The following is a 15,607-nucleotide window of genomic DNA, read 5'->3' on the forward strand; positions in this document are numbered from 1 at the left end:
TAGCAGAAACAGAGTGAAGAGACCTGACCCAGAATGTTCTCGTCTCATTGCTCGAGTGAGCCCGGTGGAAGCCTCAACCAGTCAAACGTATCCAACAGACTGAAATTGAACTCGTACATGTCTTCTGGCAAAGTCACGTCCCAAGTCGACTGGAACTCTTCCTGCGTGATGGGCCTCGGTGGTGGATTCAGAGCCTGTTCCATCACACGCTCGACCACCGTCTTGATGCTGTTGCACAAGTGCGCCCCCGGAGCTTCCGGACCGATCCATTCGAGGAAACCGACGAGGAGACTGAGCTGCTTGATGATCATGGACTTGGTGATACCCGGGACGGTCGCTGATTCATTGCCATGCGGCTGCTTCAAGAGCTCCATGCACAAGATACCTCCCGCAGGCGCAGCGTGCAGCATCACAAGCCATTCATAATCACCCTGTAAGCCTTCGAGGCGGTTCTGCTGCGTCCAGAAGGAGAGGGTGAGGGTAATCGTCTCGAGACTGATCTCAAGCATCTCAGGACTATAGAAATTGTTTCCTTTATACGACAGTCGCTCGATGAAGAACAGATTGCTCAGATGCTCGAGGCGCGTCAACAGCCTCATGTAGAGAGTGGGAGGATCCACGGCGGGATTGCTAAAGTCGTCGCTCTTGAACTTCAGTCCAATGGGGAACTGAGAATAAGCTTCCATTTCTCGTCTCCGCAGATCACTGTGTACAGTAACGAGTCGAGTCAGTGACTGATGAGCTTTCCTGGACACGGTCCTGACGGCTCCAGCGAGATGAACGTCGACTTACTCAAAGTTGTAACTGGTGGTTACATGCGGTGCTTGGAGCACAATCTCGAGAATCTCGCTCCGTATCTGAGCAATGATGTAGCAGGCTCGCAGAAACGTCGCCGCATGGAATTTGCCCTCCATATTCCATCCCTTTTCATCCAGCCGGTGAGGCCGAACCTTGGCGTTGAGCAATGACTCGTCACTCACGTCGAGGGGCAGCGGCGTCGAGCACAGCTTGCTGCTTAGCAACGGAGGCCGGCCCGTCAGGGTTGAGACAACCATGTCCACGTTGAAGATGGCGCAGAAGACTCTCCGCTTGGCCTGAACCGATACCGATGCCTCTGGTATTGGATTGGATGACTGCGGCGTGTGAAGGCCTAGGAAGGTGGCCAGAGCGGTAGCTTCTGCATGATGGCGCCAGAATTCGGCCCCTGAATGGATTTGTTAGACACAATGGAAAGGCCGGACATGATGGGAGTGTTTAGACGAGATATTGCCTTTTAAGAAGAATTGATGCGTTGGGCTGGAAACATCAATTACGAGATACGGAAATGGTAGAACGGCTTACCTGTATCACCAGTGATAAGGGACGCGGCAAGACCATGCATGTGCAGCAGATATACCATCATGGTGTTATTGCAGCTCGACAGCCGGCAGAGGTCGACGCTTTTCACGACAGCACTCTGGTAGACTTGCATGAGAGTTCTACGGTTGTAATGCCCGAGCCACTTGCGCTGCTCGACGGTGCCGTTCTCCGACAAGGAGGCAGCTCCAAACGTCCAAAACGAAAACAGAAGCCCGATGCCTTCCCAGCGGAAGTTTCCCCCGGAAAAGGCCTCGAACCACTTGCCGGGATCGGCAAAGTCCTCCCGCAGCGGCTTGGAGCTGTTCTGGAATAAGAGCAGCGCCAGCTGGGACATGTTCTCGTCGGTCCGCTGGCCGTCGAGCAAGTGGCCCATGGCCGACCACAGCGAGGCGTGAAGGCGATCCAGGGCCAGTCTGCACCAGCCATCGTTGGGATTCACATTGCGCCTCAGTAGGAAGTGCGCCGCTTCCTTGGTCGGGATGACCCGCAGCATGGACACTGCCACCTCGAACGCGGTTGCGTCGGGGGCCATCCGGGCGAGGCCGGAGCTGGTCTCGCTCAAGTTCTTACTGCCGCCGTCACGGACCGGCTCGGCCCCGGATACATGATCGAGGTGCTTCTGGGTCTCGCGAAAGAACTCTGGGAAGCTCGTGGCCCCGAGGTAGCCCACGTTTTCGTCTCGGGGAGACAGATGCTCGAGCGTTGACGGGCCTGCCTTGACCTGGACCGCCGCCGACGACTGTTGGCTCTGGCTCTGCTGCTGCTGCTGTTGCTGTTGGCTCTGGCCAACTAACACCGTCGGCCCTCTGGCCGCTGCCGCTCGCCGCTCGTCCAGCAGCTCCGTCGATTGGCCTCTGACGGCGGACGATGGCAGAGTCGGTGTTACGAGCTGCCCCTGGATGAGGTACCGGCAGCTCTGTGGCATGCTCTTGCGGATGCACCTGGAGCAAACGGGAAGCCGGTGGTCACACGCAACCTTGCGGCGTCGGCACGGCTCGCAGGCCTGCGGACGGCCATTGCGGCGCCGCGGGACTTCGGAGGGCATGGCGAAGCCGGGAGAGGCGTTGTTCATGGTGCGTGAAATGTGCTATATGGATCCACGCCGCCGCCGCTTCGGTTCGGACGGCCTCATGAGTTCGAGGGGAGTGTAACTTGTAGGAGCGTGAGAGCCGAACGCCTTGCGATATGAGGACTGACGAGAGCGGGATTGGCTCTCGGCCTCGGCGTTCGGCTTGGGATTCGGGGCTCGGCTACATGCTTTTGCATCTTACCTGTGGCTGAGGATTCCGGCTTATAATTACTACATGTTGATGGCTAGGAAGAAGAATTGAGCATTGTGAGAGAGCCATATGCAAAGAGAAGAGAAACAATGGAGAAATAGTCGCTGTATACGTAGAATCTCAGCCACAGTGGATTTTGATGCATCAGATAGGTAAACGACGATTTAGTCAAGCCGAGCAGCTCCACAGGATGCTCGATGATATTAAGGTCACCCCCCCCTTTGACCCAAATACGCTTAAAGCCGGATGTCGTCGTCTCCCTCCCCAGGGTTGCCATTGCATCGCGATATCATAAACATGCTCAGATTCTGTAAAATAACACCGAGAAGAAAAGAAACTCTGGCTCGATAAATGGACCAAGAGTCGCTATTGTCAGACGCCATCCGACAGCCTAGACAATATCGGGAAGGGAATACGCGTTGGCTCACACGTCAACTGACTTACACTTTGATCTAAAGGTGCACCGGCTACGGGATTGGGACGGCAGAGGCTTGGCAGTGCTGGAATGCGCTCGTTGAATACGCCTGATGTGGAAATAAAAAGAGCGAGGGGTTGTCTGCTGAACGCCCTCCCTCGAGATCAACTCTTACTTCCAACGTCTTTACACCAAAGAAGTGAGAGCTGGCAACTACACCAATCAGACACCATGGGCTGTACCACTAGAATCAACGCCAGGCAAGAGGCCATCGACGTCGTGGTGCGATACGCCGACGGCCTCGACCGGGGCGACGCCGCCCAATTCGAATCCTGCTTCGCCGAAGATGCCACCATGGACCTCAGTCCGTTTTCCGTCCTCGGCATGACCTACAAGCCCATTCACGGCCGTGCCGCCATCACCGCCGAATGCATGAAGGCGGTTGGCACGACTCTGGAGACAACACACTCCCTCACAAACTTCCTGGTCACACTTAACGAGCAAAACGACAGCGCCAGCATCACCTGCTTGTCAGAAGCTCAACATGTTAAGAAGGGACACGAATTCGACGTCGAGTCTCTGGACAGCGCCCTCATTGTCAAGTGTCGATATGAAGTGACTGTTGCGCAAGAGGGCGATTCGGTGTGGAGGATTAAGAGCTTCAAACTGACGCCGCTATGGAGTAGGGGCAGCAAAAGCATTTTCGGAAAATAACAGGGCGGCGGGAGGGCTGAGGGGGAGGATACGACGCTGTCGTGAAGGGATGAGGCTGTGAATGGAGGCGTACCTCAAAGATGCAACCAAACATTTGGGTCGAAGGCCATGGAATAGATAGAAAAGCGCAATTAGTCACCTGCTCTTATCATTTCGACGATTTATTGGTATCTCATGCTGAGATCCTGTTTTCGACTTCGTTTCGGGTCTTGTAGTGGATGGTCCGCAGCCTGGTCTGTCCCGGTGATGCGGAGTCCGGGGCGTATAAAGACGTCCGGAATGCCGATCCGGTCCCGAACATTCGACCTGTCCCAATATCAAGTCTAGATAAAAGTAGGTAGAAACAGATTTTGGGAGAACCTCTGACGTCTTCGTGATTTGTGTATAAGCGTGATTTGTGAGATATTCTCGTGATTCATTGAATCCTTCGCGTGGTTTATTAAATCCTCCGCCTTCGGTAGGTGTATCAAAGGACACTCATCATTCCAAGAACCACCAAACTTCGCGTCTTCACTCTCCTTACATAACCCTTCACTTTAACAAGCTCACAATGGCTCATCCAACTCAGTCCCAGTCCACTGTCATGGGCATGACCCCCTTCATGGCCGACTTCCTCATGGCGGCGTCTCCGCAGCCGTCTCTAAGACAGCCGCAGACCCCATCGAGCGCGTCAAGCTCCTGATTCAGAACCAAGACAAAATGATTAAAGCCGGCCGCCTAGACCGCCGATACAAGGGCATAGCCGAGTGCTCAGCCGCACGATATCCGACGAGGGGTTCCTCAGCCTGTGGCGCGGAAACACGGCCAACGTGATACGGTATTTCCCCACGCAGGCGCTGAATTTCGCGTTTCGGGACAAGTTTAAGAAGATGTTTGGGTATAAGAAGGAAACTGATGGATATGCCATGTGGATGGTGGGAAATCTGGCTTCAGGGGGGGCTGCTGGAGCGACGGGGCAGCTGTTTGTGTACTCGCTCGATTACGCGCGGACTCGACTGGCGAATGACGCAAAGAAAGGGGGAGAGCGCCAATTCAACGGCCTCATTGACGTGTACCGGAAGACTCTGGCATCAGACGGAATCGTGGGGCTGTACTGCGGTTTCTTCCCCTCCGTCTTGGGAGCCGTCGTATATCGCGGCCTGTACTTTGGCATGTACGACTCCTTCAAGCCGCTCATTTTGGTTGGGTCTCTAGAGAACAATTTTCTTGTTTAATTCTGTCTGGGATACTTCGTGACCACAGCGGCAGGCATTGCAGCGTATCCCCCTCGACACGATCCGACGGCGCATGATGATGACTTCAGGAGAAGTCGTCAAGTATAAGAGCTCGTTTGACGCGGCTAGACAAATTGTGGCGAAGAATGGAGTGCGGGCTCTCTTTAACGGTGCTGGAGCAAATATCCTTCGTGGTGTTGCAGGTGCCGGAGCTTTGTCTATCTATGATCAACTTCAAATGGTCCTCTTCGGGAGGGCATTCAAAGGGGAGTAATGTGTAGCCTGCGTCGTCCCGTGTATTATGTTACAAGATGTTCAGTTCTAGTAGATTCTCGCGACCTAAAGACGAGAAGAATGGATTAAGTTTATAATATAGGATTTGAAAAGACTGATGCTGCTGAAGTACGAAGCGGTCCGCCGTATACACTCCATGACGAGTATTCAAACCCAAGGCCAGCAGCACAATCTCAACCTCACATCAACTCTTCATACTCGGGCAGCGTCCACTTGACATTTTCCCTCAAAATCCACTTTCCCAAAACATTCAGTCTAAAAAACGCTGCTATTCCCATAAGCAGGTTAACAAGCGCAACGGCAACCGCCGATTCAGGCATCATCTTCCAGAAGATTGAGTCATCGCCGACTCCGTCCGTGACCTGGGTAATAAACGGTCGCATCTTGTCATCGTACGTCTTGAAAGCCGTGGCAAGGCCATCAGTAGGCACCTTTCCATCCTTTGCCTTTCCGCAGTGACGGGCAATCTCGCCAGCAAGGACATATGCTCCCACAAAGCCGCAAGTCGTCCCCATTCCTGTAAGTGCCGACGGACAGTAGGCGGCATCGCCAACAAGAACAACTTTACCATCGTACCAAGCATCAAGCTTGACGAGGGCAAGGCGCTCGCAGTAAAAGTTGTCCGACTCGAGCATGCCTCGCAAGATGTCCTTTGACTGCCATCCCGCATCATGAAAGGTCTCCGCCAGCACCTTCTTTTGCTCCGGCACTCCATCCTTATGAGCCTTCTTCATTCTCTCTGAGAAGTCGTTGCAAGTGAGATAGACTTGGATCTCATCGGGACTGTGTCTCCGCGTCATGATGGCTCGTCGTTTGGTTGCCAAGTAGAAGGTTGCGCAGTACTCTTCACCCTTCTGGATAGGGCGAGGAATCATAAAATACGTCGTGTAAGAGCCCTTCATGGGACACAAAGCGTCTTGGGCGCCATGGCCGAGCATCAGCTTGCGGGTATTTGAGCCCACGCCATCGGCGCCAACTATGAAATCGAAGCGCTCCGTCTTGCCGTCTGTGAACTCAACATCGACACCACCGCCATTCTGTTTGAAGCTGGCGATCGAGACTCCGAAGCGGAAAGCCACCTTGTCCTTGATGGCATCGTGCATGAGACGGCAAAAGTCGCCTCTCATAATCTCATACTCAGTCGTAAAGTTCTGAAGCCCCCTTCCAGAATTATTCACCCCAAAATAAGCACGCCGTCTATTGGCGCTGTCCACGACGGCAAAGCCTTGTTCGGGCACGGACTTGGCACGGAAAGCTTCCTCGAGGCCCATACGCTTGAGAACTTTGATGCCGGGTCCTCGGAGATCGAGCTGGAGGCCAGTCGCGCGGAGACCGGGGAAACGTTCGATGACGGTGACGTTGTGGCCGATCTTGGAGAGCCAGTAGGCGAGGGCATTGCCAGTGATGCCGGCGCCACTAATAAGTACCTTTATCGGGGCCATTGATGTTTTGTTAAACTGATGAAGTTGATGGATCGTCGATTGTGATATGGCGCTGAGATCGATTGTGATATGGTGCTGAGATCGATTGGGTGAAGGCAGAGGACTTTAGGTTGCTATCTAGGCCGAGCCCAAGATGAGAACAAATTTACTGACTGATGAGGCTTAGCGATTGACAACAGCAGAGAATGAAGACTATATATATGTCTTGTCTGTATGTCTTGTCTATATGTCCTATCTCCGTTCTTCTTCCCAGTGTCTCGGCGTTTTGAAGCCCGCACAGCACTGCCGAGCGATATGTCCGCCACTTGCGTTTCGGCCGAGACACGATCACCGTGCCACTGGAGCGCCCTTCCGTATCACGAACAACCATCGTGAGTCAGTTACTTACAAGGACGAATAGATTGCGCATATAAAGGGTTACATTTGCTCTCTGGAAGCAGCAACTATTTCCTGCTTGCATGAGCGTGGCGGGGGAGGTATCACGACCATTTCCTGGGTGCTATGTACAAGAGCTTCGAGTATCAGTACGACTATATAGAATAACAGATGCTGAATATATTTTTGTAGGAAGCCTGCCATGTCTGACTTATAATTATCTCAGGGAAAGCCTGAATCAGGCAGGAAGAAAAAGTCCATGTCAAGTCCCAGTCCATACGTATAGTCTTCTACTTCGCCAAAACTGGCCGTCTCCAAGTTCTGAGCAGGAGTCGTCGCAGCAGAAGTACCAAGGCGGTTCTGCAGAAGTTCCAGACACACCGAAATACTATCTTTTGCGCTCTTTGCGATATGAGCCTCACCAGGTTCGCCCCGTTGCATAGCCTCCGCTTGTGCCATGATCGTGCACAAGAACATGTGGCCCTTGACGTTGGTCTCTCCTTGGCGAACCCGCTCCAAGGATAGAGTCTTCATTTCCTCCATCACATTTTTCAAGGGATCAAGGTAGTGTGCGTTTCGATGCAATGTTCCATCCAGATAGTAGGCTTCGACCTGGGCAAGAAGCTCCAGACTGATGACGCTGATCGCATAGCGAATACCCTCTCTAAACAGTCCTCCGCCAATCGCCATCAGGTTGGAGAAACCTTCATCTGGCTCTGGATGGACTATCGCCATGGCAGTATCTAGGCTCACCTTGAGCGAATAGTGGAACAACGGGTTTGTCCGTGCCTTGTGCGCAAATGGGCAGTGGAGGGGGATGAGGAACCGACGTAGAAGATAGTCGAGCAGATTCTGATGGAACGGCATCACTCCACACGCTTTGTTTTCCCTAGCAAAGGTGTTCCAGCGGCGGCAAGCCTCAAGAATATCCGCGCTCAAGTCAAGCACGTCTAGATAGGACAGCTCCGAGTGCAGGCCATTCAGGAGGTTCAGGATACGAAGGCGCGTGGGGAGTGAATCAAGTAACGCGAGCTGCATGGACGTTCCCGTGAATCGTTCTTGGCTGTGAGACTTCAGCGCAGTCACCCCCTCTCCTATGTCTCTGTCGTTGCAATTAGCCGGTGGCTCCGTGTCAAATTCGTCAAAGGAGATCCTCGGCGGTAAAGCCGAGTCCAGGGATGACTGAACAACCAACTCCAATATCGTAGCCCACAACCGTCTACGTAACTGCATCTGCAGAACAGACATATTCGGGAGATGCTTGGGGTCCCGGTGCAAGCCAATCTGCATTGCCCGATTGATTAGCGACCCCGAGGATATCCAGACAAGGTCCCCTCCAATGGAGAAGATTTGCCGTGCCAGCATCACCAGACAGTGTATCTGAAGCCCGGAGATGTCGAGACGATCCTTTTCCAGCGGTCCCGAGAGCCATGTTTCAGCTGCGTATATCCATTGATGGACCATATTGCGGAGTCCGGCATCCGTTTCTCCATGAGAGGCCAGGCTGGAGCCTATCGCGATGACGAGGAGGACTTGGAGCCGCAACTTGGCCGAAGCACTCTCCGGACTGCTCCAGAACTTATTGTACACTTTCCAGAAGGTCGGCTGATGGAGGATGCGGTGCGTTGACTCAAAAGACTGAAAGTACAAGGTGGTCATCTTGTCTGCCACCTCGCGAGTAGGGGGCGTCAGATCAAAGCTCAGCGAGGAAAGGCATCTGCTAGGCCGTCCGGTCTTGAGATTTCTAGCTACGCTCTTGCACTGTTGAAGCAACTCGCTGACTTTGACAATGAGAGCCCTTGTCTCGGCGTTTTCAAAGGAGTCGACGTCGCCGTAGCCGCAGATTGCTCCGTAGCAAGAGATGAGGGGGGCGAACTGTACAGCCAAAGTGTTAGCAGTCAATGCAAATACTACGTCACAAGAGACATGGACTGTAGGGACGGGCACTCTACGCACCTCTTTTGCTATGCCAACCCAGTGGCTCCATCTCATAATCCTCGTCTTGTTCAGAATGATACGCGCATCCGGCAAGCCCGCCTCACCAGCGAGCATATCTCGGTCGGCCTGGGACAGATCATGCACGGGGACATGGATCATAGACCTCTCGAGCCTATGCACCCGCCCTCTGAGATCGCGAAGCTCGGGATCTACGGGCCGGGAGCGATTCGGGATTTCGATCTCGTTTGCCGCTGGTGCGGTTGACAGCTCATCTGGACCGAGTGCTGAGTTCGCTGTGACGCGTGCCTCAATTGACCGGCCAGCATGATCCGATCTCTCTCCGATGCTAGCAGCTGTACCAACGATACTTGAACAATCTGTATCGACATGTGATGGGTTTGATGCTGGATGAATAGTCGACGGGCTTGGCATCGAATTGGAAGACACACGTATCCGGCCATCCTGTCCATGCGCTGCTCGGTGTTTGCCCTGGTGGTAGATGGTGTAAGTGCACTGTGTCTCGGTCGAGACGCAGCGGCTGCAAGGGCTCTTCCGGTCGCACTTGAGCTTGCGCCGCCGACACTCAATGCAAGAGAGGGCGGGTCTCCGGCGAAGACAGGGTTGCTGCTGTTTCTGTTGTTGGTCCATGAGATGGATGCTATGTATTGTCTCGGCGATATCACCAAAAAGGCGAAGGGAGGAGGGCGTGTACGATTTTGAGTAACGTCAAGTGATACAAAATGTTACAGTACAGCCAAAAGATGCATCAATGCAAGGGAACTGAGAACGGAGACATCGCAGTGTAAGGGGAAAGGAACATTGAGATGGATGCTCACAGTTGAACGATGCTCGGCCAACTCGGACGTAGGGGAGAGGAATATGCCGAGCTCAGCTCCAAGCTTCTCGGCCGACAGGTTTCTCACCCTAGCGTCCGTTCAGTGCCGAACGGAAACTAACCAGAATATCGAATGCGATACAAGTGCTACTTTTTTGATAAATAATACCTACTGCGAGCTGTAACTCGTTATTTGCCATGTCTAAATATCATCGAGTGGTGCGATACACCGAATATCGGCACAGTCCTCACCACTTCAAACCCCCTCTTTGTATACAACGGCCTGCCAGCCGGCGTAGCCATCAGATAGCAGTCCTTATTTTCACTGTCAGCCCGACTCAGCCCCCAGTCCAGCAGCATCCTTCCGATGCCCTTCCGCTGGTGTTGCGGGTCCACTCCGAGATAATCAAGATCTTCATTGCTCCTTTTTAGTTACCCGTTCAGGCAGTCTCGGATAAGGGGGGGGAGTGGGAGTCGAGGGAGTAGCGGAGAATGTACCCGAGGGGCGACAAGGGGAGAGCAGCGGGCGAGAACTTACGCCAGACGTCCTTGATGCCTGTTTGTCCGAACATCTCCTGGTGGTCGGCTGAAACGATAGCGCGCAGCTCTGCGTATGCCTCTTGGTCAAACGAAGGTGGCGGCACTTCGTAGATGGCGGTGCGAGCTTGATTGGCCGTTTTCTCGAGATCCGCTTGGGTGCGAGTGGCGTTCTGGGGTTTGGGCTTGTGATCGTATACGTCCCAAAGGCCAAAGCCCACAACCTGGTCCTTTACGGGAAGAGCGTCATCGATGGCTACGACCATGACTGCGTTCGGGGAGGACAGGCTTGCTGTCTTCTTGGCATATCTCCATGAATATATGTCATTGTCTCTTATACTCTCCTGCTCCTGCAATAGAGTTGGGAAAAGCCTCGCTGCAATGATGTCTGTTGCAGGATGAAAGGCTGCCGAGGCAATGCGAGCAATGGCCGGGAGGTCGTCTACAGTGGCGTCGCGAATACGTATCGTCATGTTGAGGATGAAGAGCCCGGTAAAGACTGTGATGGTACGAAGACGTATAATGAAAGAAATGATGGCAATTCTAATGCATTGTATCAGTTAAGTGATCAAGTTATGTGCATCTCGGGTTATAAGGACGCCGAAGTGCAGATGCCGACGCTAAGCCCGCCCAACGTGTCAATGTCAAGCAAAGGGCGGAGTGGATTTTCTTCAAGCTCCATTATTAATAATATACAATAGACAAATAATTAAAGTTGTTTATCACTTGGTGTTCACATGAAATGCTGTTGAATTGATGAGAATTGAATCATTGGTTGAACGTTGATCCAGTGACTTGACTGCTGGTTTTGGGCTCTGCTGGGGTTGAAGGTCTTGGGGGTGACTCGAGGTCAAGGTCTCTCGCGTTGATAAGAGAACGAAGAACCAATTTTGAAGTATATAAAGATGAAAAGTAAACACCGTGTATGTCATATCTACTAGCATTGATAACAATTGTCGCAAGATCGAGAAACAACAAGTTATTATACGTCGTGAATTGCTGTTCGACGCATCCGGACACTCAGGGTACGAGAGTATTTACAGTGAGCTTCAATCGCCAAAGTGCATGACCCAATTGCCCCCTCGCTTTCAGAATTTTCTAGCAAGCAATAAAAAACTATCTCCTGGATGCCTTAAATAGCGGGAAAATGATTCAGAGTAAGCGGTCTGATACGATGCCAGTTCAGGCGTGAGATCCATCAACTTCCACGGGGCTATATATCCGTTCAGTATCCCTCCAATTATTGTGCTATAACTCTGTAGTTGTTGAGCGGTCATGGGAAGTATGTAGTAGGTTGGCCTTTTACGGAAACGGAGACATATCGCCACAGAAATGATAGCCATTCTACGCAATAGAGTACATATTGTAATCGCAAGAGTAGCCTCAGGCAAGAAAAAGAACCCGTATTGTTTACCTTGTTAATTACCCTCTGCATCTTGAGGGTAACGAGAGATTCCCGTCTAGTGAATCAGCGCCGCAATGGATTACGGGGGCATTATCCCACTGATCAAGAAACTTCATCGGAAACGTGAAATGCCGTCTTCACGCCAAATCGAGCTCACAAGATATGCTTTCGTTGCCTCTCCCTTATGTTGCCATCTGCAAAGTCTACGCCCAAGATCCTATAACATTCTCTCAGCACAAAGTTGACACCACTGTTCATTCGCCTGAGGGTGAAGCGCCGATGCAAGAGAGAGGATGATACCTGGACAGGATAAACAGTTGATGGACAATTGCCATTTACAGTCAACATTAGAGAAGCTCTTTGCCTCCGGTTTCAACAAGCACGCCATTGACCTAGTCGACGAGCCCATCTACATTGTTCTCCCAGAGTATCCAATCGTGTCATTTTCCAGCACCCAAAAATTTCAGCTGGCTGAGGAGACACCAACTGACAATGCTCCTCGCCGCAATCACCGCTGCATGCAGAGGATCGGACCAAAGCCTCTCCAGCAGGCTTCGTCCTCACTTACGGATCGACCTATCGGAGCAGGCCATGGTCCAGGGAGACCGATCACTCGAGCTGGTCCAGGCCATCCTGGTCATGATTGAGTGGTACGGCTCGTCCGACGACTTGAGACACTTGACCTTTTACACATGGGTCCAGATGGCGGATGTCATGGTGCGTGAGCTAGGACTCTGCCCTTTGGAGCGAGGAGGTTGTGGGCGTGCAGCACACCGTTATTGCGGCCGAATCAAGGACGACGTGTGCTGCCTATCTAACCATGGCAATGTAGGCAAATTTACAGTTTACCTCTCTTCCTCCCTGCTCTTGTTTTGTCTGCTTCTCAATACTACGAATGGGCTGCTGACTTGAGCCACAGCGCAGACGTCAGCCTTCGCCGGCCCATGTCCATGGTGGTCTAGACTGGCGGCATGCGAAAGTGGAGGGACTCCTATGACAAGAACAGTACGAGTGGTGATGTCAAACGAGTGGTGGTGTGGTTGCGGTTGCAAATGATACCAGATGAGGTTGAAACATTGCGGATCAAGGCCTCATGCTCGTTGGCGCCAGCTGAGTCCTCGAGTCCCGCCGACCAGCACACCATGTCGTCCCTGGAAACCGGCCTTGGCAGATGGCGAGACGTTGCCCAGCCGGTGCTGAACGGTATGCGAAAAGAAGGAGCCCAGGACCTACACGTACACCCACGTCCTTCTTGCTCCATACATGCATCTCGCAGCTCACACTGCCCGTTTTCTGGCTGATGGCTGTTTGGCAACGGAGAAGCCCACGATAGGCTCGCTCCGGATGCACTTCTTCTACTGCCACATCAGGCTTTACCATGCTATCAGGCACAGCCAGCATCACCCCGAGAGACGCAGCTACCGGCCTTGGCAACTGCTGCTCGGGACATGGTCTACATCCGAGCCATCGAGTCTCTGATCCAGTCGAGCCCTTCGGCTCTGGACACCCTGGTCCTGTTCAACCTTGCAACCTTCCGCCGCTCTCCCACCGTGACCAGCATCCGGCGGGAGCAAATAGCACTTGACGCTCTGACCAATGTCCTGCAGTCTCTCGGCGACATGGAGAACCACAAGAGGTGGAGTCGGGTGCAGCCGCCGGAGGCTTTTGGCCGAGAGGGCGTGAAGCAGCATGAAGCAAATGAGACGCCACAACGGATGATCAACAACCTCGAGGTGATTTTGGTCATCGACTTGGGCAACTTATAGACCCCTTCTAGCCAGGAACTAGCCAGGGATCAGGCTTAGGGCCAGTATCGGTACAAAGATGCGATCATGCGATTGGAAGTTTCATCAGAGTGCCCGTCTACTTCTCTGTCAACCTGTGAGGGCTTCCATGCAACGCTGGGGAGCGTTATTTCGGCCCCCGAAATGGAGACTTTGGCAGAGCCAAACTCAGTGATGGACCCAGGGTGGCTGTTTGACGGTGGGTGTGAGTGAACTGTGTGTTGGTTCTGGTCGATGCCTTCTTGGTACATAGATGCGAGATGAGAACATGCAGGCAAAGCGAAGTGGCTACGCCAACGAGGACAGGCCACACCATGTGCAAAGCGTCGGAGCGACTGATAGATTAGCAGGAGGTGGAGGAATATAAGGCAGTACAAGAAATGAGACAGGTATTTGATGAGCCGGAGGAGGCGAATCAGAAGCTGTGTCTATCATTATTCCTTTCTTGCTTTTTCCTGCAGGCTGCATACACGTGCGTTATGTACATGTAAGTCGACAATCTGTCCGGTTACGATGTGAAACCCTGCAACGGGGCTATTATAGCCCAGACAGGGGGTTTCCATGCTGCATTGAGACTGAATGAAACAGTAAAGAAAAATAACGGTCAACCGTGATTTTCTCGTGATGATGTGGTCATGGTTTCTGGATCGCTTCACACCGACTGCACGAGTGACAGCCACAGCTGCCGGGACCGTCAGTGCTACATACAGGGCCGCAGGTTAACGGCGGCTATCACCTCGATGTCGTATTACCCGCTGCACTGGATCAACCGAGATTGATTAAGCCACTAAATATAACGGTTGACATGGACCAAAGCAGCACGATAGTCCAGGCCCTCATCTTGGTTACACATAGAGCAAGGAACTGGCTACACTATGGCAGGCCGAGGTGCAGGATACACACAACATCACCCTGCCTTCAATCTAAGGTGCTAGCCGTTAAGCCATCCCGCGGTCTGTGGAGATTTAGCGCCACGTTCTGGCATGGAGGCCTGAGAACCGGAACCCTTGGAAAGACAATGCAGGTTGGCAAATAAACATGAGGCCCGACGGTGCCGGTGTGGCTGCGGCTGAGGACAGGGGGGGAGGCATGTTATCTAGGTCCTGTGTGTTCTTTCTGCGAGGTATGCCAAGGCAAGGGGCATCTCGAGTCTGTTCTTTTGCCTGTCTTTTTTGTTACCCTCCCGCATGCCAAGCAGTGGTGCCTTGGATGCCTCGGACGCCTTGATGACGACAAGACGTTGCTCTCTCTCCGTCAGATCTGTACAAGCATCTAGAGCTGAGTCCCGGTCGAGGGTCCCTGGCATTTGCTTCTCATTGTGAGATTTACCTCACCTCCGCTATGTACGACGCTATTCAAATTAGCAATCGGGACCAATTTCCGAAACAGATCAAGGATCTGGGGTACATCTTCGATCATTCTCTTCTACCAATGCCGTGTGTGTCAGATGGCCAGCATCGTCATGTATTCCCCGGTTCCTGGATCTCGTACACAGTACGAGTTGATGCTCTCGCACACGCGCTAAAACGCATCTGAGCATCTGTGCATCTAGACCCGCTGCACGGGGCCGCCAACGGCCACTAAGCCAATCCTGGGCTATTTCAGCCAATCAAACGCCTTGCTGGAGATGAGAAATCGCCGCTAATAGTCACGTGACTACCCGATTCTCTTTTCGTGCTGCCTCAGCTCCACCGTCACCCCCCCCCCCCTTCCTTCGCGCCTTCCTTTGCAGCAGCTGTCTCAGCCCCACTCCCGACCGTTGCCATTATTTCAAGATCCGAATCTCGAGCAGCTCCAGAATTCCTGCATCCGAATCCAATCCAGATGCCGCGTTTCTGGCCATTGGCGCTTCTTCCAAGGCTTCTGGCCCTTGTTCGGCCATCTGCACCGTTTGATCGCCGTCTTGGCGGCTGGGGCTGATCGGTTGTACTTTCTTTTTTGCTCTGTTTCGCTGTCTCTTCATCTCCCTCTTCCTCCTCTGGGCTCCCCTACGCTTACACCATTTCCCGACCTCG

The 15,607-nt window shown here is 52.9% G+C and overlaps 6 protein-coding genes across 6 annotated transcripts; 2 read left to right on the plus strand and 4 right to left on the minus strand.

Moving 5' to 3' along the window:
- Positions 1–44: 44 nt before the first annotated feature.
- CCMA1212_007625 (uncharacterized protein) lies at positions 45–2,431 on the minus strand (the record flags this gene model as incomplete). Its single annotated transcript, XM_073704790.1, has 3 exons — positions 45–705; positions 793–1,204; positions 1,342–2,431. The coding sequence occupies 3 exons, from the start codon at positions 2,429–2,431 to the stop codon at positions 45–47; spliced, it is 2,163 nt and encodes a 720-aa protein (XP_073556393.1).
- An 854-nt stretch (positions 2,432–3,285) lies between these two features.
- CCMA1212_007626 (uncharacterized protein) lies at positions 3,286–3,768 on the plus strand (the record flags this gene model as incomplete). Its single annotated transcript, XM_073704791.1, has 1 exon — positions 3,286–3,768. One exon carries the CDS (start codon positions 3,286–3,288, stop codon positions 3,766–3,768), a length of 483 nt encoding a protein of 160 aa, XP_073556396.1.
- Positions 3,769–4,318: 550 nt separating this feature from the next.
- CCMA1212_007627 (ADP,ATP carrier protein) lies at positions 4,319–5,256 on the plus strand (the record flags this gene model as incomplete). Its single annotated transcript, XM_073704792.1, has 3 exons — positions 4,319–4,437; positions 4,478–4,949; positions 5,011–5,256. The coding sequence occupies 3 exons, from the start codon at positions 4,319–4,321 to the stop codon at positions 5,254–5,256; spliced, it is 837 nt and encodes a 278-aa protein (XP_073556395.1).
- A 199-nt stretch (positions 5,257–5,455) lies between these two features.
- Positions 5,456–6,718, minus strand: CCMA1212_007628 (Uncharacterized protein; the record flags this gene model as incomplete). The annotated part of the gene is made up of 1 exon (XM_073704793.1): positions 5,456–6,718. One exon carries the CDS (start codon positions 6,716–6,718, stop codon positions 5,456–5,458), a length of 1,263 nt encoding a protein of 420 aa, XP_073556392.1.
- A 597-nt stretch (positions 6,719–7,315) lies between these two features.
- On the minus strand, positions 7,316–9,679 carry CCMA1212_007629 (uncharacterized protein; the record flags this gene model as incomplete). Its single annotated transcript, XM_073704794.1, has 2 exons — positions 7,316–8,968; positions 9,050–9,679. The coding sequence occupies 2 exons, from the start codon at positions 9,677–9,679 to the stop codon at positions 7,316–7,318; spliced, it is 2,283 nt and encodes a 760-aa protein (XP_073556459.1).
- A 376-nt stretch (positions 9,680–10,055) lies between these two features.
- On the minus strand, positions 10,056–10,902 carry CCMA1212_007630 (uncharacterized protein; the record flags this gene model as incomplete). Its single annotated transcript, XM_073704795.1, has 2 exons — positions 10,405–10,902; positions 10,056–10,279 (listed from the first exon to the last, which is right to left on the minus strand). The coding sequence occupies exons 1-2, from the start codon at positions 10,874–10,876 to the stop codon at positions 10,056–10,058; spliced, it is 696 nt and encodes a 231-aa protein (XP_073556594.1). The 5' UTR covers positions 10,877–10,902.
- Between the last annotated feature and the right edge of the window lie 4,705 nt (positions 10,903–15,607).

The sequence above is a fragment of the Trichoderma ghanense genome, assembly GCF_004382785.1.
Source record: "Trichoderma ghanense strain CCMA-1212 chromosome Unknown scaffold_10, whole genome shotgun sequence".
Taxonomy (NCBI): domain Eukaryota; kingdom Fungi; phylum Ascomycota; class Sordariomycetes; order Hypocreales; family Hypocreaceae; genus Trichoderma; species Trichoderma ghanense.